The 26,466-nt window shown below is 38.5% G+C and overlaps 1 protein-coding gene across 1 annotated transcript in view; it reads left to right on the top strand.

Moving 5' to 3' along the window:
* Positions 1–26,466, top strand: part of nell2a (neural EGFL like 2a) — a 74,057-nt gene that overhangs the window by 4,972 nt on the left and 42,619 nt on the right. The window contains exons 3-12 of the mRNA XM_026311137.1: positions 4,929–5,079; positions 6,411–6,584; positions 7,907–8,003; positions 10,656–10,728; positions 11,563–11,645; positions 12,005–12,133; positions 13,901–14,003; positions 16,267–16,358; positions 18,014–18,119; positions 19,117–19,245. Of these exons, the coding sequence (XP_026166922.1) occupies positions 4,929–5,079; positions 6,411–6,584; positions 7,907–8,003; positions 10,656–10,728; positions 11,563–11,645; positions 12,005–12,133; positions 13,901–14,003; positions 16,267–16,358; positions 18,014–18,119; positions 19,117–19,245 (1,137 nt within the window). The remainder of the gene's footprint in view (positions 1–4,928; positions 5,080–6,410; positions 6,585–7,906; positions 8,004–10,655; positions 10,729–11,562; positions 11,646–12,004; positions 12,134–13,900; positions 14,004–16,266; positions 16,359–18,013; positions 18,120–19,116; positions 19,246–26,466) is intronic.

Genomic DNA, 26,466 nt, shown 5'->3' on the forward strand with positions numbered 1-26,466 from the left:
CACTCCAAAACAACAGGCTGTGTTGACCTTAGTTTGTAAAACTATTCAAGATTTAAGCATTTTTAGTTAGTTGTAAGCAATGAAGTCCAAGTTAAGGTGCTCAATTTTCTTTCAATTCAGCTTCGTATTGGACTTAATGTTGTTAACCAGGACTTTAAAGACAATAGTTTTTCACCCGGATGGTTGGTTAAGTGTTTAAATGGATAGGCTCACATTTTCTAATCTGGCATCTCTTTAACAGTTTAGTTTAACATAGAGGGAGCAAAATCAACAGACCTAAATTTGTTTGAAAATATACTCCAAAGTTTGGCTGATGCAGACTTCTGCATTCTGGATCAGTTAACTCAGCTGGGGTTTCTTCCAGAGTTTAGACATTTTAGTATGAAATCTATTCTTTTTACTTGTACAGACAGTATTTACTTGCTGAGCTGCAGCAAAGGGATGGTAACACAGTGGGAATTTGGTGATAAAAAGATGGAAGGTTTAGAAAATACCCAACTGATTTGTCTAACTGAGACTAAGGAAGTGTCACATTAGTTTAAGCTAAACTTAAAAAAATGCCTTTAACAAGAATGGGAGATTTTGGGCTGCTACTGGAATAATTTAGAGAGGAATAATTGTTTCAATATACATATGCTATGTAAATACAGTATTTGAAAAAAGCCTGATTAACCAGGAAGCTATAATAATCACAAGGTATTAAGAATCCTCTCAGATCAAACAGAACATACGGCTTTATTCTGTCTTATTTCATTAGGCGAAGACACATTTTCAGAAAAAATGATTCTGATTTTTATCAACTCAAAATAAATCAAGTGGCATTTGCCTGAATTAAGTCAGATAGATTTGCTTAATCACCACTAGATAATCCAGTCCATCTGGATTTTATATCTAAATATGAGATTATCCTGCCCTCCTTCCTTTGATATATGATGTAGTTTTTGCCGTGCCCTGTTTTGTTACTGAAAAAGTCACCCAGCTGTTTGACTGTTGACTGACATTATCCCCAACTCCTTGTCCTCGAAGTCTGTTTGGATTCTCCTGTCTCCTGTCTTCTGAGGTGAACCTGTTCCTACGTTCTACACAGAAGCACTGGTGACCATGGAGAGAGAGATTTCTCTCCCCCTTGGGCAGTTATACAGTTGGGTGGCTGGAAGGCTGTCATTAGTTCTGTACATGTGTGAATGTCAAACAGGCAGTCACTGAGGAGGCGACCTAAGAATTGGGCAGAAATTGCTGCCCAAAGCATCCCTGGAGGTGCCCTTGGCTCGGGTTAGTATTTGTTCCAGGAGAGTGGAGACACGGTGGGGGGAGACGGGCCGCTGAACGCAGATTGACTGAGCACGGTGGAATATTCAGGAGCTGTACTGACCAGCTTTTGTGCGGATATTCTCTGTATCTATGTGTTGTTCTGTGTATTTATGTGTGTGTATGTATGGATTCATCTTTATGGTTGTCAGTGTTTCTACAGTCTATTTCTTTGCATTGACTCAATGTTTCTGTGGAGCCAAAATGTTTTTCTGCATGTCTGTACATGTTGTTGGCTACACCTGTATGTCTATGTGTGTGTGCTTGTGTTCACATACATAAATGTGTGTGTGTGTGTTGACAGTAATGAATGGTTTGGAGTCTGTTGCCAGTGGAGAGTTTATCATTATTCTAATCCCTCTGGAGAGATATTCTTTTGCCTAACCCTCCCACACATATCCCTTTTTGCTCAGGACGGCAGATAAAATGTGTTGTTTGAAGTTTGTGCTGTCATTTCTCAAAAACATTATGCAATAAGAAAACAGTACATTTTTACTTGGTTTATTCTAGTGTTCCTCCTCTGCTGATTGGATCACAGTGTTTATTCTGACCCCTCTTGGCTCTATGTGTTTAGTGCATCTCATGGCTCACTCACTCTTAACTGGTGGATATATGGCTTATTTGCAAGATGTTGTTGAAGAGTTGTTGCAAAGATGTAGGAGGTGTTATTTTGTTCTGGCAATCCACTAGAGACCAAAGAATGAAAGTCCTCATTATTCACATACAAAATGGCTATGATCCTTATATCTAATATCAGTAATACTGTTTTTAGTCACAGTTTCCTCTGGGAAATAATTAAATTAGAAACCAAACCTGTAATGAACATAAAAATATACTGCTGCCTGTCCTTCGGGGCATGTTCTTTTTTTTGTGGAAAATATAAGAAACTCTACCTCTTTCCATTTTAAACAGTAGTAAAATACAGCTAGAAGAGAGAGAAGTCTGTGAGCAAAGGATTGTGGCATAGCTGGGTGCATTAGGTCTTTCAAACTGCAGGGCACCTGTTCTAAATGCTAAATGTGTGAGAAAGTTATTGGTGCATCCCTGCGAGTATATTTACATGAGAATACTGTGATAGGGCTGTGAGGGTGTTACGGCTGTCTGTGTACCAGGTGTCAGACAAAATAAGACCACATTAGACAGTTTAAGATTAAAAGTGAGGGATGGAAATCGTAACCACTAAAGCACAATGTACCCAGGAGATAAGATTAGGCTGTAGCCCAAAGCTGTGCTTCCTAGCGATGCTATTGAGTCTAAGGCTTTTGGAGATATTTAGTCAGTTAAGAAAAGTCTGCATGTCTGAAAAAAACAGGTTTCTCACCATTAGTTGGTCCTCATGAAGTGTGGACAGCTAGGCTAGATGAGAAGAACCGTGTTATTGCAATGAAAAACGTGCTGATCTGAATTTTATGCTAGATCATCATTTTCAAGCTATTTTGTGTCAGTATTTCATATCAGAGTGGTCGTTAGTAGCAGGTGGCTGCCCCATTGAGACGCCTGCCAATAGATAATCGACCAAAGACCCCCTCAGCAGGGCCACACTAATTTGGCAGAAGGGAAAGCTTCTTGTCACAGAACATACTCATCCACTTCTTTTTCATGTATGTGTGAGATCATCATGCTGTTCATACACACAACTCAACAGACCAGTTTCACCACCTCCAAATTCCCACAGTCCCATTTGAAGCAACCCTTCCCCTCAGACTATAAAGAGCTCATTGCTACCAATATTTGGATCAGCTCAGTGGTAGAGGTTCCTCAAGCCTCACCATCCCCCATGCCTCATCAGCCTTCTTTCAGTTTGGGCCCCACCCTGACACCTGCCCCCACTGTGCTCTGTTTTACTTATGATTGAAATGTCATAATACTCTCTGTCGAACATAGGGCATGGGGGGAAAAACTGACCAGTGCAGATTGTCATAGACATTTTAAGGTGGTTTTGAGAACAAAATTATTTCCATTCAATTCAGAAATGGTTGTCAACAGTGGTCATTTGGATTTGGTTGTAAAGTGGGATCTGTTGATGGCAGCAGATTACTGTGAGGGAAAACTGTTGCAGTCACTGGACCATCTGTCTCACCTCAGCTAAGGCCACTGGAATGATACTCCTCTGCAATGCAAAACGCATTTGACTGTCCTGTGCGTTTTTGCTTTATCTCAGCAACAAATGTAGTGAGCAGTTCTGTTTAGACTGAAATATGTTACTGATGGGCTTAAAAAGCTAATGCTAGTACAGTAAGTGCACATAAGGGGAGAAGTATGAAAACAGACTCCTCCTCTCAGCATGCTTTCACTGTATCCAGTATAAGCAGTGAGTACACCAGTTTCCATCGTGGTGTTTCACATTGCATTGTGTTAATTGGCTAGTGCCAGCAGCTGGAAGTAATGTTAATACACTGAGGAAAAGCTGCCATGCTAGCTTCCTGGAGTGCTTAAGTGTGCCAGGGCATCCTGCATGTATCCCGAAACTGGAAAAGAACTCTTTGATGTGATTGCTTCTGAGAAACGTCATAATTTATTGATGCTTCCATTAAACTGGCAGAGATGCCTGTGTAGAGCTGGAGAAGAAGAGGGCACGCTGATGGCAAGAGTATCTTACGAGCTAACAACAGAAAATGCCCTCCTGTCCACACCAGCACCCCAAATCTTCAGATTTGCATCCACACCAGCATCATTAAGCGTCCACTCCCCCAGAAATCCTCAGATTCATATCTTTACATCCTAAATTGTTCCAAGGAGAAAGATTTTGATCTACCGACCTGCTTTATGTGGGGGCTAACATACTATATGTTTGGCATAATATTTGGTAGCATTAAGTGGTAATCTAATGATGGTAGCAAGGGGAGGACTTCAATATTTGTTTTAGGGTCCATGTCCTGACTAGGTTGATCTAACTATGTAAACAAGTCTGAGATCAGACTGACTAGGCAATGTGTCAGACTGAATAAAATGCACTCAACAGCTCTACTCGACAATGTGTGAGTGAAGTGACATAGATAGACAAGGAAATATGAAACAAAATATTTTCATTGCATTTTTTTTTCTACCGGTAAGTGAGTTAATTGGGCTTAATGTTTTCATTCATGAATTCAAATTCATCCAGAGACTCTGTGATTACATGAAATATTTAGAGCATCGTTGTGAAATCCCAACTGAAACTTCTGTAGCTTTGTACAGCTAATTTTCCTGTTTCCAGCTTTTATCCAGCTTTAAAGTGTCACTATTGATTGTCATTTAGATACAGCATGTTTTAACATCGCTAAGTTAAATTCTAATATATCATTAACAATAATGTTTCCATTTCAGACATAAGTTGGGTGACTATAGAAAGGCCAATATTATTCAATTCCCATAGACTATAGGAAATGAATGATTCTTGATTTTGATTGTAATTCTGTCACACAGCATGTGACTATTTTTCTTATATAAAATACACACACTTACTCTGCTGTAATGTGTTTAATTACAGCTTTCGCATGTAAGTCCTTGACAGCAAAACAACTTTCAGTAGCAATGTCCTATTGTCAAAATATTTAGCAAAAGGTCTTATATTTACAGTGTTAAACATTATTTGATATTTGAATATTTAAATGTTGTTTAATATTTCTCTCTTCATTCAGGGTCCTCCAGGGCAGTGAAAGCTCCTACTGAGGTCTCAGAACAAATGGTGCAGAAGTTGAGAGGCAAGAATGAGTTTACTGTGCTGGTGACCCTCAAACAGGATCACCTCAACTCTGGGGTTATCCTCTCTATCCACCATTCCGAGCACAGGTATGATCATTTACACATTATCACTTTAAAAAAAAGGGCAGACAGTATTAACACACACCGTCTATTCAAATTTCAAAATTTTATTTTCTATATGCTTGATTGATCTGTAACACTCAATATGTTAATATGCATATTTTAAAAAAGCATATGTATTTTGAAGTTAATTTGAGATGCATGTTTTAGCAGTGTCAGCAATGCCTCGTGGAGTATAGCAAAGCTGTTAGCCCTGATAAATCATAATTTGTTCTTTTCTAAATTTGGTACCACACATATCAGCAGTTTGTAATGTGTTTATTGAAATATGAATATTTGTGTTTGATAAGCATTTAAATGTTTTACACATCAGTTGAGTAAACAAAGCAAATCACTGTATGCCAATGTATTATTCACAGTCCATCAACGATCCAAACATTGAGTCTGTAATCGTGGATTGAAAATTGATGAGACACTATCTGCAGTTAGCATGCTAATGTTTTCCATTAGTTTGTGGTAGCTGAGCCATTGGATGATCAGAACAGCAATCTGAATTCCACGTAATGCGTTGATTGAACAGTTTGTACATTAAAGTCAGTCCTGAAATGGGAGCTCACAGGGATGTTAATGACTTTCCCCACTGCTGATTAGCTTTCCCAGACATTCATATACAGCAAAGCAACACTGCATGGTTTCATTTGGAAACATGTCAAGGACTAATTCAATGTCAGAAGTGTTAGCTATTGCATTTACAGAGCCAGGATGAATGTGCATGCATGGCTGGGAGAGAGTAAATCTATTAGATGGGGTTGCAGATTGAATCAATTCCATTGCTGCACTTGCATGAATGTCTGTTTTTCTTTTGAATAATGTTTCCAGTGAAGGAGTCTATTTTACACAAGTGTGACTTTAAAGGCAGAGGTGATGAACATGTATTGGCAGCTCTTTCCATTAGTGTCACTATGCTGGGTGGATCTCAGTGGTGAGAACAGGATTCTGCTAGAATACTAATACCCGAGTGTAAAGATTTATACCTCTACATGTAAGACTGTTGTATTTGCTGATGTTGCACTTAACAGCCATATAGTAAGTACCATTATGGTTGACTACTGATGTGATTAAATTCTAAACGGTGCTGCAAATCTGTGGAGATGTGAGTGCACTGCTTGGAAATGAGTGACGTGCACTGTTTTAAGAGGAGCCCCGAGTTTAGTCATTGTAGTGATGTATGCAGGTTTGTGTGCCAGTAGAAAATAAGGATTCCCTTTCTGTAATGCGCCACACTGTACATTACAGGGAATGCACTGTACTCACATAACCTGTCAATAAAGCAGTTCTCTGGTACTTCTATTTGGCAGGTTCCTGGAGCTGGAGAGCAGTGGCCAACGCAGCGAGGTGCGTCTTCACTATCGTACGAAAGGCCAACAGGCCCATACTGAGGTGTTTCCTTACAGCCTGGCTGATGACCAGTGGCACAAGGTCTCTGTGGCTATCAGTGCCTCTCATGTCATACTACATGTTGACTGCAACAGGTAAGATGCTGAGAATTAATATATATAAGCTTTCACAACAAAGATTACACATCAAAGATGTCAAAATTGGACACAGAATTTATTAAATGTTTTAATTGTTACACTTATTGGAAATACGCCAATCCAACATATCGATATTTGCTATAACATGACTGATCTATATTAAATCAGTTTTCCACTATTCATTCAGTTAGAGCAAGCCAGAAGTCAGTTTTTGTACCACAGCAACACCTCCCACTATACTACCTTATGTAAAAATAATTTCAGTGAGCAGTGTGAGATACAGATTTAAATTTAGGAAAAAGGAGGCATGGGTAATGGCTTGGTATTCATAATCATAAGATACTATAGAGATCAAAATTGTTACCAGGAGAGAAAAGGTTGGATCAATTCATTCCACTCTAAACTACCACAGAGCGTCTCCTTTCATAAAAGAGTTTTTGCTCAACAAGTTCACAAATTGTAGATGGAAAAGTTGCAGTAGGAAACACAGTACACCTAAACAGTAGATGGGCACATGACTGTAACACTCTGATAAAACCATTACTTAGACTTCAGATTTATATAGTTGCACAAAATGTTTTAGACCCTGGCGGTCTATGAGATAGGGTCAGGCAACCTTCCTCTCAGTCAGAGTTTAATGAGGGTTGGAGCCTGCCCAGCTTTGGTGAACTGGCCTTTCTGTCAGGAATAGAAAGCTATTTTTATGATATCAAAGTTTAAACATCTTACCAACTCCCCAAAAGGAGAGAGAGAGCGAGCGCGAGTGAGAGAGAGAGGGAGGGAGAGCAGAAGAGAGAAACAGCAAGTGTGCATGTGTGGGCGAATGAGAGAATTTGTATGGACTTAAAGACAAAGGTGAAATTGATAATTACTCAGTGTAATATAGTGTATTGATTTTGCTTAGGAGTTAAGGGTAGCGTAGTGTAGTGTCTGCTGACATCCAGAGATTAGCCTCTGTCACCTGCTTCATATGAAAAGGTCCAGCGTGGGTCGAGTGCACCTCAAGTAGACAAACCTGTATTATACATGCTTCTGCTGCATGAAAGGAGTGTTACACTTGATGCACGAGGATCCTCCTTGGCACAATAAAAGAAACAGATGGTGACACCATGTGCATCACAGAAAGCACGTGGATTTCTATACCCTCCTCAGAGAAGTTAACACAAGGATTTAACAGGGCAAGGCCTACAGTGTGGGAGCAATAGTTCTTCTAAATTGGTCAAAAAAGATGAGTAATTGAGAACGTTAATGGAAAAGACCCAAACAGAACTAATAACTTGCAGCTATTAGTCTGCAACTATTCTGTGTGTGTTTTGCAGGATCTATGAGCGAGTGGTGGAAGCCCCCTATATGGACATACCTGAGGATGCTTCCTTCTGGCTGGGACAGAGAAATGCTGCTCATGGCTTCTTCAAGGTAAAACCTGCTATGCAAAGGCTCAATCTGTGCAGTGACAAATGATTCAGAATAGCAAGTACAAGTAATTTAGCTCAGCTTTTGCTTACTTTTCACCCCATACTCAGTCTTGGTGTATGCAGTATTTTCTTCATCTTTGTTTGGCTTGTTTGGTTTTATTTATTATAGCTGCTGGATTTAATTCTTTGAATTTCTCAAGGCTTCACCGTTTTAATTTGAAGGTTGCTCTGCCTACTCTATAAACTGACTTTTTTGTCGCTGTTTGTTCCCTTTCGCTTAGTCTGCAGCTAAGCCCAGTGCAATTATCTCAGCAACCCCCACAACGCCGATTTGGGAGGAATCATTAAATAGCCTCTGGACTATGCTCATTAAACTCAGTCTATAGTATTGTTTATCAGACAGGGACACATACATTGCCTCTCTCAGACTGGACTGCACTCCTGAATTTCCTACCTGGGGAGACATATGTGGGCAAAATGTCATCCAACTATTTTAATCAGTCTGCCAGTGACTGACTCTGTATTCGATGGTGTTGCTGTGTGTATGCGTCTGTTAATTCTTTAAAGATTGTGTCCTGGCTGTTGAATATCTTTTGTGTTAATTGGTAGATGAAAGAAACCTTGGAGGTCACCCACTAATCTAGTCAAGCATCTCTTCTCACCACTCTCTGAAGATTTGATTAGTTGCTAGGAAGGGCTTTTAAAACACACTGCTTCATTAGTACATTTACCCAGAAACAGCCAGTGACTGTACTGTATGTGGACATCAGCCGAAGATGAGAAAATTACAGCCCTAGCAGCAATAGTAAAGACTTTAATCAGAATGAGCATATCTGCACCTCTGCTGTATAATACACTAAATATCATCTGCAAACATTGTAAGATAGCTACATCTATCCTAAAGTATCTACTGGCACATTTTTTATTCAATCAGTGTTATGCCATTCGTAGTTGATTTGTGTAATAATATAGCAGGTTGTCATACATCCTTATTTAAAAGGCTTGAAAAAAAATTGCTTTTAATTCAGGCTTTTCTAAATGTAACAGCAAACAGGAGCTATAGAGACATGCAAATCTGCTTTTATTTCAGTCATGCTTCATTCTAAAGGTATTTCTTAGCCTGGCAGGATATACAGTATCTTCTAATGATGGTTTGCATTTTGTAGAAAAGGAATACAACAGCAACAGAAGTGTTTCAACCCTGACTCTCCCACTTGCTGTTTTTCACAAATTCACATTTCCGGTACAGATGGGACAACCATCAACGTCCCACGTGTTACTTCATGCATGCTGCACAGTAAACAGGGTGTCGCTGACACAGAGGAATGAGTTTAAAATTTAAAGTGTCTCTTTTTTCACTAGCCAGAAGGTGCAAAGCAAAGCCTGGCAACTGGTTGTTTTAATTGTGCTACATCACGACACAGGCTCTGTGTAAAGACAGCAAAATAAAAAAATAATTTTTTAAATTTAAAATCATATTTCTCTAATTGTTTATTAGTTTATGCCAGAAATATGTCAGAAATTTTCTCCCAGGGAAAAAAGAAAAGATATTTTTGCATCCATTACCTTGATAAAATTTCTGCAGTTCAGTGTCATGCTAGATTCACCAAACTATGCTTTTTGAACAATAAAATCAAAACATAAAAATTTGAGTTAAAGCCTGCTTGTAAATAAACCAATCTGATATCCTTCATACTAGTGAAAACCAAGATGGTAACTATCATTTGACTGTCACTTTAATGACAAAGATTAATAAAACCGAAGTAGTAATAGTGCAGTAGTAATTACAGTACAGATAAAGTGTATAGAATGGGAAATGTATGCAACGACTCCAGGTGAACATAGAGTTTTATAGTTTGATTGCAGGTTTGATAGACACAACTCCTATTTGCTTCCAATTCAGCACATTGCCATAAAAAAAATTAGAAAATCATTTCTGCAGGATTTGAAAATTATGGCCAGTAAATTGAAGTGGCAAGACAATTTAAAAAACAATTTCTCCTAAGTTGCACTGCTTCACTTCTGTAAGGGAAGTAAATGCACTCAAAGAATGAAATAGGCCAGGTTGCCATGACGACAGAATATCTATGTGTGTATGTATGTGTTTGGGCAACGGACGAAAGGCTATCAATTGGGACTTATGAATTAAATTGAGTCTGTATCTCCTATTTATACTTATCAGAGGAGATTGGAAGGAAAAATAAAAATTCCATCTGCCTACTAACACTCCCACATCATTGGTTCACTTAACTTCCTGTTGGTGGCTTGTTATGAGATGATTCACCCGAGCGACAACCTAGCAAACATGTTATCTCACAACTAACTTCTCTGTTTCTTACTCTCCAGATTGAAAAATACATTTGTGCCTACTCTCAGATTTACTGCTGTTTTACTGCGATCAGTTTTATGATTGCAGCAGTAACCAAAGCTCTCATAAACACAGCTGTTTGTTTTGTGTTTGGATGCCTTGTGCATACTTAGGTTCCACGTTATCTTGTACGGAAAATGCACCATGAACATACTTAGCGACCACAGTGCCTCTAGTTCCTTATCTACAGTACTACACATGAACATACTTCATCATGTGGTTATTGCCTGTCTGCTTTCTGCATGTTGTTACTCAATCAACTTTGTTGTGTGTCTGTGTGTGCAGGGAGTGATGCAGGATGTGGAGATCCTGGTGATGCCACAGGGTTACATCTCACAGTGTCCAGACCTTAACAGAAGTGAGTGCTTAACATTAATGAAGCTGTTTAATTTAAATGACCTCTGGGATTTATTTTGCCAGGCACTTGATTTCACTTTGTTCTTTATTTATATTCTTTAAACCTTATACCGAATTAACACAGTTTAACAATTGAGAAACTGATTTTTCCTCCATAAAATATTGGGTATTAAAATATTGTACAACTAGTCAGTCTCCCTGTAAAATGGATTCCCTGGCTCTATCTGTGAGAGTGGAATTGCTTTTTTGTGTCAGACTTCAGCAAAATGCTTTCACTGAAGTTACTTTTGAATTCACGTCAGGTGTGAGGGGGATTTAGACATGTATAAATCAGTCTGGAGGTTCTATGATTTCTGTGTAAATATAATGATAGAAGGAGGCTGTAGGAGGAACCATCCTTGTGTACACAATTTAAGAGATGATTCACAAAACAGAGGAAATACAAGCATTGATTTTTACATAGATCATTTATGTCACATCTCCAAAATTTTTCAGAGGAAAGCTGCACTTTACAGCAAAGGAAGTCCTTTCAAAAAGGATACCTCAGAGTATATTTGAATAGTAGGAAATGGAGAGAGACATTTCAGAAAAAATGTAATTTATGATTGTCACATAAAGTAAATAAGTAAGTTAAATCCTTGCATTTAAATCATATTTTCCCAAGTTAATATATATATGTATTTAATATAGAGTGTAAAACATTTATTAATATTTAGATGCACAATTTCCATCTCTAATTATAGCAGTCTTAATTTGCAATTACTATATATCATTATAGTAATAGGAAACTTTATTTCATGTGTGAAATTATAAAGTATCATCTTTTATATCTCAGCATGCCCAACCTGCAATGATTTCCACGGACTTGTGCAGAAAATCATGGAACTGCAGGATATCCTTGCTAAAACATCGAGCAAGGTAATGTGATGCGTTACAATGGATATTCATTTGACTTTTAGTCAATAAGAATTAGCTTAAAAACAATAATTATTATTTTGAATTACAATTCCAAATTATGCTATAGCATAAAATTTCCACTTGTCAACATGTGTCTCATTGTTATTCACTGCAACAGGTCTGGACCATATTAACACTGATATCTTTTCTGCTTTCATGCAGACTTTGGGTCTAAAAGGTGTTAATGATGTCTAATGACTTACCTTTGTGATGCCAGTGGTTTGGTTTTGACACTCTGCTTTCTACAAGTGAATATAGACACAGGCTGTGGCTGATTTTTATCTTCTGTCTTTCTTGCCTTTTGTTCTTTGGTGGTGCAGCTGTCCAGGGCGGAGGAGAAGATGAATGGGCTGGATGGCTGCTATTGTGAGAGAACCTGCAGCGTCAAGGGAGTCGTCTACAGGGAGGACGAGGGCTGGACAGATGGCTGCAGGAACTGCACATGCACGGTGGGAATCAACACGCGAGAGCTCAACTGTGTGTGTGTATGTGTGTGTACACTGGGCACATGGGAGTGTATGTTAGACTAATAAAGTGCAAGAGAGGGCATTTAATTTTAATTGTGTATGTACAACCATACAAACACATACAGCATTTACAGGAATGTGAGTGTGTCATAAAATAGATATGGATGGTTAAATGTGTGTGTGCTTGCGTGTTTGGGTGCATGTGTGTCAGGGACAGAACATGGATTTCATCATGTCTGTATTGCTGTGTACTGTATGTGTTCATGCATCAGGTTGTATGTGTATATGAGTGTCTGCATGTACATAAATGTTTACTGATTTCATTGTAGGTGTAGGCTTTTGTTGCCCTGTTCATCAAGTGTGTGTGTTTGGGTGGGAATGAGGTACAGAGTGCAGGGGCCTCATTGTCTTGTATTTTCATTATTCCCTTGTATTGAGGAGGGTTGCCCCATTTCTTTTCAAGAAAAGAAACTGTATTGAAAACCTCCACACTACTCAGGATTAGACACAACAACAACAGTGCTTAGTAATGCTTGATTTTCTCAAGTGTCTACTTTGTGCTGCATAAAGTGTGAATAATTTCCAAGAAGAGAATTAGAAACGATTGGAGATCTGGGGCTTGTACCACATCGCCAAAGAGATTTCACCCCCTGTCAGTCCACCCAGCTTTGGAACAACCAGCCAATGAGATTCCTTTGCACAGCAATACCCAGCATGCAAAAAATAGAAAATCACATATCTCTCAGTGCACCATACCTAATTGCTCTTGACAGATGATAATCATCATCAGGGATTTGTTCTGCCCACTCATCCAATGAAATCACTACATTCACCAGAAACGGTGTGTTGACATTCCTGGACTGCAATTAAGGAATTAGGTGGAATATGTTCCTTACCTTATGTGTGGCAATTAGCTGTGGCCTTTAAATTTTAAAGGTCATGCATTAAGATGTTATCAATTATGTGGATCAGGTTCATAGATGTTGCTGTCACAGAGCTTTCATCCGTGGAAGCAATGTTAATCACAGGCACAGCCGGAGAAAAGCGGATAGCATTTACATATATTACATGTACTGATTAGTGTGGAAATCTACTGTAAATTGTAAATAGATTTGAAGCACTGATCTCCTGGTATAGTAAGCATATCTGATTTTTCTCTTCCCGAATATTTTTTAAAAAATGACATAGGTGAATTGAAGATAGGTAAGGGGCAAGTATTAGGGATAGAGGGGCCATATTGTTTTCACATAATAAATACTGAAGACATCTTGTGATCTTCCTCGGTAGATGGAGGTTTAATTGTTGCTAATAAAAATAAAAATTTAAATAAAAATAATAAAAGAAATAAAAATATAGATTTACTACTGAAAACACCATTTTTGTACGAGTATCATAGATATTATCAGTCTTGGTCTGTATGTTGGGCAATAAGTAACAAGAAATTCATTATGGTTTGTTAACCAAAGGAGCACTGACAGGTTTATTTTTAACAGTAAAATGTCTTGCTTATTATATATTGTTGTCACAGTTCTGTAATTACCAACTTCAAGAGGTCATTAACATAAGTGTTTGTTTATGAGTCTATGAAAAAATGGAACATTTGCAGAAAACTGTTCATATAGCATATTCATGTTCACATTTACATTCATATAGATATACTGAATATACTGTGAGTATTGGCCTGAGACATCCAGTATTGGTTGGCCTGCAGTAGTCAATTTCAACAACATGTGTTTCTGTCTCCACCAGAATGGCACGGTGCAATGTGAGGCCATCTCCTGCCCTCCCCCTCAGTGCCCAGCAGGCACAGCGCCTGCCTACGTAAAGGGTGCCTGCTGCAAGGAGTGCCAGCGTGAGTGGAGTACCCTTAACCTCGTCACCCTTCTACACTCATACAATCATGAACACAATTGAGTACAAACACACACACACACAACAACAACAACAAAAAAAAAAAAAAACTCAATCCACTACCAGATTTAGAGTACAAATCACACCTCCACAAGGGCTGCCTGACAATTGACCAGGGCTTTGCTGTGTTGCTAAGCTACCTCCTAACATGGCTCTTGAGATGGGTCCATCCTTTTGAATATACATGGACCAATCAGTTATTCACTAGCTGGCTTCAAAACGCAGATGACCACCAATCAAACAGACTTGAGCCATAAAATCTGGGATTTCTGCTTGTGATGTAAAGTAGTTCCTATTAATAGCAGGCATATTGAGAAAAGTGAAGAAGAAAGAAATGTTAAATGCCTGAAATGATGCACACTCTCGCTGGTAATAGTGTCTTCCTAAGTGTCCATTTTATAACTTTCTGAGCACTGATATGTTCTTTCTAGATAAATAATTCTGTTTCATTACATATCTACAGAGAGAGTCTGTTTTTCTTCGACAAGACTCTGGGTTCAGCAATGAACTCCTATTAGCCTCCTCACCACAGCATTCTACATCTCATATTCTCTCAGCTCCCCTTCAATAAAAATGGGTTTCAGAGGATATTAGCTTTTCTCACCCCAGCATTCCTCAGATTTTAACCCAAATGAAACTTAGAAGCAAATACATCACATTTCTTTAAGTACCAGGTGTTGTCTCTCACTGTAAAGAATGAAATCTAGCACGTGCATTAAGGAAGCTTAGTAGCTTAGTTCAATATTAATCATGTGTAAGGTTGTTTCTAATGGACTGATGTTTTCACCCGTCACTTACAGAAGGTTATATACCATATGAATGGTTAAAAAATGCATCTCACTTTACATATGTCTTTTATGTGTGTGTATATATATATATGTATATATCGCAAATCTCACTCCACATTTAGTGCAAGCTGACTTCATTTGAGAACTTTTTCATCACACACTCCCACACACTGCTGCCATTGCGCCCTGCTCCTCTTGCAAGGCAAATAATAGACAAGATTTAACTGTTCATCATTAGTAAGCCATTAGTTTTGGGTTCTAATCAGCTTGTGTTGGCATCATTTCCACTGATCTAAACTTCAGTGCTGCAACACAAGGGTTTAAGAGTATGATTAGAAATCTAGTGTCGTGTTGCACAAATATAAACACGTAGCAGGTAATCATCTTAAACTCACACCCCCATACTCACTTATCTCAACATGATAGAGAAACACACAGCTAATTACGCATGCTCCAGCTTTAGAGAGATGAGTGCTGCAAGTTTCCCCCACTACAAAGACATGATTCGCTCTCCAAATTAAAGCCTTATCTCACTGCACAAGGCCTTGCAGGGAGGAGCTCTGAGTCTGTTTTTTTTTTTTGTTGTTGTTGTTTTGATGGTCTGTCAAGTAGAACGTCAAATAGCTGTTTGAGAAGTCCTTCACTTTCATGATACGCCGCTTTGTGATAGGGTCTGACCACTGGTGTCAATCATTTCTTTCTTGTATCAGTCTGAATCTGCCTGACCCCAGCTGCTCAGCAAGCACGCACTTTCTGCCCATGTGATAAGATTCGCACCCTCAAGAACTTTATAAAACAGGTTTTAGTTATTGTTGCAGGGCTTAATGCTTGCTCTCTTTATATGTTTAATACTTCATCACGTCCTGAGTAGCATTTGATGTGCTTGATTTGGTTTGACTTAATTTACCTGATGGCTTTTCAAAATCTTTTAAAAAAGATGAAAATTACAGATTATATACATAAAATGAAATTAATATGTATGTAAGTTTCCCTGTGTTTTGCCAGTGTTTATGTCCACAAAATCAAACGTGTACTGCTTTTCTTAGTTTCTGATTAATTGATAACGTTTCTTTTGAAGACACCATATGAGGCGCAGTGATAGAGTAATGTAAATACAGTATTGTTTTGCCTGTGTTTTTATATCAGTTGTGAAACACTTCTGCTATTTCCATTCTAATAAGATATAACTTGCTTACAAAGTAATAAACAGTGTTAAATGCTGGGAATTTATAGAACAACAGATTGTACTTAAACATCTTACAGCAACACCTATCTTTAGACATCTTGACAATCATTTCTTTCAGTGTTGAATTCAAAATAAGCCACAGCCAGAAAACAGAAATACAGGTTGTACATTTCTGTGTATTTTTATGTATTTGTGTCTACGCTGATAAAGTTTTTTGTGTCTTCTATCAGCTCTCTGCATCTTTGGTGGAAGAGAGTTGGTGGAAGGGAATCAGAAGGCTGTGCGTGACTCCTCTGGCAGGTGCATGTTGTTTGAATGCAGAGTAAGTTATGTCAACACACACACACTTATTTTCTTTACATTTGGGACTATACATTAACCCTCACCTTAACCTTAACCTAACCCAGACCGTTCACTAACCTTACACTAAGTCATCACCATGGAATTCAATCATTTACATGGTGAGGACCAGATGCTGGTCCACTGACCAACTCCCCACAATGTGTCTGTGTAAGGAGGTTTTGGGTCTCACAATATAAGTAATACCAGGTGCGCACACACACACACACACACACATAGAAACACACTTACACATATTTATTGAAAAGGATTTTATCAAACCTCGCTGCAGAAAGAGACACCACAGTAACTCATGTAACCAAGCAGTTCAGCTCTATAAATTTCCACGTTGCAGCACGCGACAGCTCACTAAATAGTCATTGCACAGCAGCCTTGGCTGACTCTGCGTTGATAAATCAAGCGTTGTTGAGCCAGCAATCCAAGACTGTCCACTCTGAATGCTACTAATTGAGTTTACATTTGAAGGCCAAAACGGTGCACCTGTCAATCACAGGGTGCCACAGCCATTGTTCCCTACCAATCACCAGATACCATTGTGGTCCCAAATCATATTAATTTCCCAATTATTCAGAGTATTTGCTTTTGTCTGCCTGGCACACCAGATGGGAGCGTCACTCACTTTTGGGAGCAATTCACTTGATGACATTATGCCAGACAGGCCCAATCAATCACAAAGAAATGATCTGAAGTTTTTAATCACACAACTTTATCATATGAATGAGCTCATCTATGAATTCTGCAAAGCTCCATTAGAATCTGCACTTTCAGACAGCTGTCTGGCTTGCATGCCCACACCTGGCCCATCTGTAGTTCCAGTTAAATGACTGGCAGTCCCAGGCAGATCAAAGAAATGGGGACGGGGAGTGCTGTCAGTCAGCCCAGTGCTGCACACTCCTGTGGGCTTCCCCTGACAGCTGCTTGTCACGCCTCTGATCTTATGTCTGCCTGCTGGCTGCAGGTTTTGGGAGATGGGTGGCAAGATGGAGATGGTAAGGCTTATTTGGAAAGTAGTTTAAGGACTTTTAGGGGGAAGTTTATTTTCTTTGAGCATATTCAACCTATGTATGAATAGGGGTCATAAGACCTCAGCAAGATGTCCTGTCGATGGAATGTTTTAAGATTAGTAAAATATTAGTGCTCTACACATAAATGGAAAAGATCTATTGTTTATGTCCAACTGTGTCTGGTGTTAATGACTCTAAATTAGTATCAGTCATGGATGAGATCATTAGGGAGACCTGCCAAAGGCATGCTGAGAAAGGAACCCCCTAATCAGGTTTTACAGTCTGACTAAACACACATGCAGGGATAATCCAGAAGATTGATTCACTGTTTGTGTAATAAAGATGCATCATGAATCATGATGCAAATCATTGACGATAACAGGGCAGAGAGGAAAAAGTTATTTTTTTCTTCCAGAAGTAGTTTAGGAAAACACTGCTATTGACCAATGAGTAATTGGTGTGTAATGAACACACCGAGTGGAAGAGTGAGCGAGGAAACACAATAGATGAATAATGACTTTAATAATTACATTCAAGCCCTTTGCAAGTGGAGGGGGCAAAGCGGACATGGACAGACAGTAGATGATGAGGATTTTGCCACTGCCCATCACAGGACAGGAGCATGCACCGCGTGGGCCCCAGTGAACCTTGTCCTGAACTCAACTGTCCACAGTCGGAGCAGATCTCCTTGACTGACAGATGCTGCAAAGTTTGCAAAGGTATGAAAGAAATATTACATGAATACTGCTTCACCTGCCATACATTTTATTGTGGGGTATAATGATTTTGACATTATTTTTCCAGATTTGTATATACTCCATAGATAGACAAAAAAAATGAAGGAATAATATTTGCAAGGCAAAATAAACAAATACAAATAAAAATTTCTAGGGATTCGATTAAGTTTTTCAAAACCACATGGTCTTATATTGGCTTTACACATTCCATGCAGCTGTTACAAAAATCAACTCCTGATTGATATAATATTTGTTTTGTGAGATTTTCTTTTGCTACACTATCCTACAGGATTTCAAAGTAAAGAACTACCATATTCACATGATCCCTTTAGCAGTGTTTTTATGCACTCATTGTTTGTCGGCTTGCCCTCTACTCTTGATTTCGATGCATGACTCCACCACAAAAGGAAATCATTAAATGCACAAACCAGTTGGAGTTTTCAAATCAGCCTCTGCCCAAAGCAACGTTATGTTCACTTTGATGGATTACCTTTCGCCAACAAATATTACTCTGAAAATTGATTTTGTAGGATTTTGTTATTGTCCGGGCAAGAATTGAAATCAATGGTTGCCCATCAACTAGCAAATCTAAAAACAGCAATTATACAAAGTATGACTGACTTGTAACAAATGGGCTAAAACTTTTTTTAAAATATATTATTAGCATGGTCCTTTTACATTTTGCCTACTCTAGGTTATTAGTACTTTTAGCTAAAACATATCTTTACTATAAGCATATTTTTGATTTTTTTATGATTATGAAGTCATATATACATATATATATATATGTCATAGTGAGAAATTATAACAAATTAATGATAATAATAATACTTTTGGGAAGAAAGCCACAGGGCGGACACTGTGAGAAAAGGTTGTGCTACTATGACATAACCTTTAATACTGGCCCTGTATGCTTCCATCACTCCTCTCCTCTTCTCTCCTCTGGGTCTCAACCTTTTTCACACCGTGCCTCCTGCAGGTCATGACTTCTGCTCAGAGGGCCACGGCTGTGTGGAGCACTCTGACTGTGTGAACCTGGAGGCTGGAGACTGCTGTGTTTGTAAAGATGGTTTCCGCCCACTGCGAGATGATAATGCCTACTGTGAAGGTAAGGCATGGCTCTGAATAACAAACCCTGAATTTTAGCTGAAGTTAATTTGGCCTCTAAGGTATGTGGCTGTTTTTTGTACCTGGGTTACTTCAAAGAGTTCACAAGAGGAGACAGTTATTTGCTTCTGGGAGGACACACTAGTTTTCTGATTTTTTTTTTAAATTATTATTTTTTATTTCAATGTCAGGGTGCTCTGACTGTTTGGTCTCAGGTCAGTCAGATTTCTTTTAATAAAATAAACACACAGATAATATTTGCTGCATGATGGTCAGGTGTCTCCCCAACACAAATGGATTACAGATAACATGTTTGACATTGAAATAAAATGGCAAAAAGTGAGATTGTGGAGGTCATCATTGACCTTGTTCTTGAACTGCATTTGGTGTTGCATAAGTATTGTAAGGGATTTCTATATATTTTTTATATTCTCAGTGAATTACCTAGGCAAACCCATAACGCCACAAGCAACATGTTGTGCTTTTGCTCTTGTTTATACTGGTTGTTTTTGCTATTCCTGCTTGGGTCACCTCACTCTCAGCATAGTTGGAGATGTCATGACTTATTTTCCACCTTCCAAAAGAGAGCAGCTTCCACAGAACTGCCTCAGGCTTGAGGTAGATGATGATAAGTATAATAAATATAGGACATGAGATCAGTGTTCTGTTTTTTTGTTCCCGTGTTTTTCTTTTAGTGAATGTGTGATATTGCAGTCTGCTGACTTGACACTCAACAAATGTTGGCTTACAAACTTTAGACATAAACTAAATACCGATAGAAAAACTTTGTTGAAATTATGCTTTAGTTGCATAATCCTTTAATGAAGGGAGCTGTAATCCTCTCATTATATATGTCCACATTGTGCAATAACTACTTTTTCAGAATACATTTTGAGAGGCTATTGTTTCTCATTCAAGACAGCTGATTAATTTCTGATACATGAACTTGCTGAGGGTCTTTATGTTTACATGCATACAGTTACACTCTGCTGTGGCAGTGATTTAAATCATGCCATCTGTCATCAGCAAGGTCATTTATTACTCTCGCTCAGATGACTCCAGCTATGTTCCACTTTTAGGTTAAACTCACTGCGATCTGTCATAATAGCACAGCTTTCTAATAAAAATATTGTTTTTGATTGCCTTTTGAATGCATGCTCTATGCCTCATTGCATTGTGTCATTTCATGTTGATGGTAAAGTCAACTCAGTGTTCAAATGTTCACTCACTGAACTGATGGTGCTTCAGCTGAATTTCTCCTCTCACCTTGGTTGAATTTTACCAGATGCATCATGTGCTATGCCCAGTCCTATCCTGCAGTGAAAAATGTAGTAAACAACATGTCATAGCTGTTAGCCCTGTGTATATCTGGTATTACTGAGAAAACAGCTGCCCAGCTGCACGGCTTTCTTGATCTTGATCTTCCCTTTTTTTAAAAAATCTGGAGTAGCTGTTATTTATTTTCTGTCACCTTCATCAAGATGAGGCTAAAGTGTCAACTGAGCTGCAGAGCATTTTGTTACTGTAACCACGGTGCTAAATGAAAGACAAGTAGTTCACAGCTTCTGTGGATCTCACATGAATTTGCAGATGTGAGCAGTTGTCCAGGTAATTAGATAGTCTTAGGAAATCTGCATAATTAAAGATACTATCTGTCTTACATTAATGGGATGTGATGCTGTGAGTGTTCGGTTGTGATCAAATGGACTATAACTCTCTCTCTTTGAAAACATAATTCAGGCACTAGTGGAAAGTGATTAACATTTACTCAAGCACGGTACTAAGGTGCAGTTCAGAGGTTCTCCTACTTTATGTTTTTTGTGCATTGAATTTGTTTGCCAGCTCTACTAATTATTCTGCCCCTCAGTGTTATATAAAAAGTTTTAAAATATGATGTACCTATGTAAAACTACCCAGCTCTGTACAAGTAGTTAAATTTGACCAACTTAAAGATGATGTTTAGATGTTTATAGATTTAACAATCTAATAAATATACAATATGATTAGAACTTTTTTAATCTGCTGTTATAGGTGAAAGAAGTCACTTGGCAGAAAATTAGTCATCAAGAAATCTGATTATTTCTTTTACCAAGTTATTGGTTTTCGTTTGGACTGCAGGACAAACACCACATTTGAATATGTCAACCTGAGCAGTTAATCATTAAATCTGAAAATGATTTCATAATAAAAGTATTTGGTGCAGCCCTGTTAACAGTGTGTAAAAGATGTCACTTGCAATTACAAAATTGCAAGGAATTACTTCCTCACCCTGCAGTCCTCCCTAGCTCCTCATTTTAGCATATTAGCATCTTTAAGCTCATTGATTTCCATTTCAAGGTCATCAGCGTTGCTGTTTTGGTTCACTTCCTCTGCTCTCCTGAACCTGTTTTAGTCCATGGCATGCGGTTTGTCTCGGGAGAAAATGCTCTGATAAGCTATCTGCCACTCACCAAACAGCAGAAAGACAAGTTTATCTGTCTTGTGGACACAGTGGGGCATTAAACAACAAGACAGAGTTTTCCTCAGGAACTGCAAGAGACCAAAACAGAGCTAAAAGAAGAGTGAATATTTGCTTTGATTTATCAGATGGCCATGAACATGACCCCAAAAGAATGCTAAAGTTGCTCTGTCTGCTGCATTTGTAAATAAGCTCTTTGTTCAAAAACAGCTTTGTAATGTGGTACAATACTTAAGTGGTTGGTCACTGTGTATACATCATGTTGCACTGGCCCAGTTGGCCAAAAGATAAAATCAGAATACTTCTCCACTGTATTTGGCTGTTGAATTTCTACACGTGAACAATGCTGAATGGGTAATGTTTTAAAAAGGGCTTTGAATATCTTCTACTCCAAGTGTCAGAGAGGATGATACCTGATGATGAGAAATATTTGACTCTTAGTTGTTCCTGATTTTTGTTCCATTCACACATTATTTATTTTCCCTGGGAAACAACCTTTAGACATTTTTTTTTTCTTTTTTGCGGTTTGGTTACTTGTTGTTTCATCATTGTCACATGTGTAATATCACATGTGGAATCTTCCCACGCATTTTTATCATTTCATTGCAGCCCATCCCATTATCACTGGTCTCACTAAGTACAAGCAGACAGACTTGTGCCTCCAACATCAACACTTCAGACCCACACAATTCATCTCAAGAGTAGCCTGAGTCTTGCTATGAAATTGGATGCCAGTGTTTGTGGTGAGTGTTTGTATCAGAGACTGCACAGAAAAACCTGAAATTGACTCAATTTGCTGATGGAGTTCTCTCAAAAGCAATTGATTTTTTTTTGTGTGTGCATGTGTGTGTGTGTATGTGTGTGTGTGTGTGTGTCTGTCTGTAATTCACAAACTATACTGTATGACAGTGTGTGTGTGTCTCCTGTGTGGAATATAAAAGAACCATCTCGCCAAAACACTGAGGATCCTGCAGATGGATGAAAGAATGTTTGTTTTCATATAATAGATGCACCATTTTGTGGTTGCAAGGAGATGTACATAAAGATGAGTGAAATCGCCTGCATTCAATTCTAGATGTGTTTCAGTACAGTGAGAGATGAAATGAGAAGTCTAAGTTACAGGCAATTTTGTGTATTGAACACAGCAGGGAGATCGTAAAACTGTAAGGAGAAGAGGCACTCAAACATACAGTGGGTTTTTATGTACACACCAACACAAAACAGTTTTGGGGCCTTGTCAAACCTAAAGACAAACATCACAAAAAGCAGAGCCAGATACTAGCTCTTTAAAACATTCCTAGGTCAGAGATGGGCTCAAAATAGCCGATGAGATCACTTCTGTCTAAATTTTTCATAGAAGCAGCAGTAGGGAAAGCTCAGGGGGATACTAGCCCTGCCTTTGTGTAAGCCAGTGTGTGTATATGTGCAGGTGCATGTCGGTGTATGTGTGTGTGTTTGTGCAATTCTTCAGCAGCAAAAGAGCCCAGTTTATTCTCCATCCTACCCTTACACAGCGCAGTCAGTCTACAAGGCCTATTTTGCTACATGCATGCGTGTGTTTAGGACGGAATTAGACAGAGGGGCGAGTAGTGGAGAAGTGACAGACTGTGTGATTGTCTCTAAATTGAACAATCAGTATGGTTCAACGTATTGAGATAATACCATTATTCATCTCAGCATTGTAGAGGACTGCAGGTGGAGACACATTTCCCATTGTTGTCTGGTTTTGAAATGCCCTACTTTAGAAATTTTCAGTCAGGTTTGTTTAAAAAGAAGGATGGCTGGGGTGTTTGTGGTATCTGTATGAAAAATGTGAAATGCAAAGTGATATGCTGTAAAATAGAGGAAATACAAAGAGACAAGGTATGCAAACGGGTCTCATTTTAATGTAAAACATATCCTGAGTTTTGTTTTACTAACACTATTTATGAAGGACAGTGCACATTATTGAATTGCAAAGAAATGCACAGATAGCGGTAGGCAGTTTGATAGTTATATAATGACATAAATAAGGGTTAGTTCACCTAAATTGCAAATAAACATTTTCTCACATACATCGTCTGATAACTAAATGTACAGATTAGATTTAGTCTCCCCAGTGCAGTGTAGAAGGGTGGTATTTCATTTATGGTGCTCACAGCATTAAAAAATAAACAGGGAAAAGGATAAGATGATAATTCATAATTGTCAACAAATGCCATGAAAACTGGCAAAACTGACATTGTGTTTGTCTCGCCATGCTGTTCCACTTTCTGCCCTGTCTATGACTTTAAGACTCAGGTTGTTCTTACTGATTATGTAAGTCTTTTGGGTCACAAATTAATAGCTTCCATTTTAGAAATGGTTGAGTAATCTTCTAAAACCTGGGCATTTACATGTTACTCATACTGGAGTAAATTGTGCTATTAATGGGGACTATTTTAAGCTGCGGATTATTACGCATTTGGTTCTCTAGTAATACAGCATAAAAGAAAAGTATTATAAAATGAATTTACATAGACGCAAATGAAAATTGCAACATTACAACAGCGGGTCAGGAAACAGCCATCCACAAAGAAAACAACCTATAAGTAGTAATAAAGTGAAAGCATTGTTAAAGGCCCTGCTCATCTAATCAGGTGTGTTCAGTTACTCAGGCTGATTAGACTTCTCATCAGGGTGAAACTGGGTGAAGCTATGCTGGAAATTATGTGATGTCAGAAGACTCTTTAAACCAATAAGAATGATAACCAAACACCTGCATTACCCTAATGCATGTAACAGAATTAGTGACAAGGATCTCAATTAAGCTAATTCTGTACACACCTACACATTCCTGAGACATCTGTGTGGGCGGACAATGTGTGTGTAAAGGCTTTTAATATCATGATGATATGTTTTTTTTTTTACCAGTAACCAGATTCTATTAATGTAGTTAATGTAGACCTGATAATGTAGGATTATTTTTAATGTGTGATCCAATTTATTAAAAGGCCACACAGAATCAGGTTTTATCACCTTAAGCCATGACTGTGTGTGTGTTTGCGTGCAAGAATATTGTTTGTTAACACAGATCTTTTGATTGCTGCTGCTGTCTTTTGAATGTCACAAGGTGGCAGCAGGCTAATTGGCACTGACTGAAGAGCACAGCCTGCTCCAAATCCCAGTCACTGCCAGGATGAGACCCAAGCCTCTGGGCTCCCCAAGTATGTCTTCAGAATCCTCACCCCCCACAGACACAGATAAATCTCACACCTATACACACAAGCAAAAATACACATTCTGACTGTCACACACCTCACCTCTTTGACCTCACTGAAATGTCACCCCAAACAGACAATCCCACCATCATGTAGACAGACCCCTCCAGTGTAAATAACAGTATCTCATCACTGCTCAGTCAGTATCCTTCAAATGCCACATGGGAGAAGTCTGCTTTCTGCTGCTTTTCCAGATGGGTTCACACAGTCATTGACTGCTTTATGGTCAGGTGGTATATTTCCATTTATGGCAATGATAAAACTGCTACTCCATTATAAAGAGAATGTTATATTACTGTATAGTTAATAGTTACTTAGATTCAGCATTTACATAGAAAACATATGATCATCTTATAAAATGTTATGCATCATTATAGTTTTAATTATCCAACAGTATAAGGCAGTTAAAATTAGATCTACCCCAACCAGCTGCAACATTAAAGTGAAACATTAAGTGTTTTTTGCCCATTCTGTTATTTCTAATTTCACCTCAGATCCAAATATTTCTTCTGCTACAGAGCAAAACAATACAGTACATAACAGTGACTGGTAACCTCTCTTAGCTGTTTTCTTGCATCCCACCCTGTAAAAACTGGGTAAAGTAACTTTATGTGTTAAATAGGTTATCAATAAATAGCCACATCTGGGTTTCAATGAATATCTTGTTGTATGAGTATAATAAAATATATTTTGTAAAGATCCTTATGTATAAAAAGTGTACACGGTAGGAAGTGGGCAAATAGAAGCAAATAAACCCAATATGCTATACATTACAAAGAAGAGGTAACGTATGACCATGACCTGCATTTAATGTGCTCTTGTTGTCTGTCTTTTATAGAGCTCTGATAGCCAGCTCTGCTCCTTGTTACTTATTGCTTAGACCTCTGGCCTACAGGCTGCACTCGGTCACAGAGTGACAAGTGATGGATGATGATGCTCCATCGATTCACGGGGGAAGGAAAATCTTTCCCAGATTAATGAGATCCGCGCTGTAAAGCCAAACCCCGCTCACGCTCACTCCACAGAATCGAGGTGGTTTTGTCTATGAGATGCACCTGGCTTCATTTAAGTCATGCCAAATCGAAGCATGTTAAGAGGACTGTTTAATTCGACATGTAGACACACAAACCCACACACACTTGATGCAGTAATTCAAGGACTGGTAGATGTTTGCATAGAAGAGTGTTGATAAATTAGATGAATTGATTATCTCCATGCGGAAGCTGTCAGGGTGTCATGTGTGGAATATGCAGTGATTGTTTTGCACACTGACAAGAAAAAAACTGTAACACAAGCCCAAACTGTCTTGCAGTTTCAACAGCACAATTCTCTTCCTTCACCTTTTTCTTATTTGATGTTCATTGTTCTAAGTCAGGTAGCAGGCTTCTAAGCGGTTACAGTGATTGATCACAGTGAGAGTGTCTGGTATTAGACAATGACTGTGCTCTCTGAATGCAGATTTTTATTCTTGTTGCCTCCTAGTGGGATTCTTTCCACTCCGTCATCTTAATTGGCTTCTGCTCCT

Source organism: Mastacembelus armatus, chromosome 6, assembly GCF_900324485.2.
Source record: "Mastacembelus armatus chromosome 6, fMasArm1.2, whole genome shotgun sequence".
In the NCBI taxonomy this organism is placed as follows: Eukaryota; Metazoa; Chordata; class Actinopteri; order Synbranchiformes; family Mastacembelidae; genus Mastacembelus; species Mastacembelus armatus.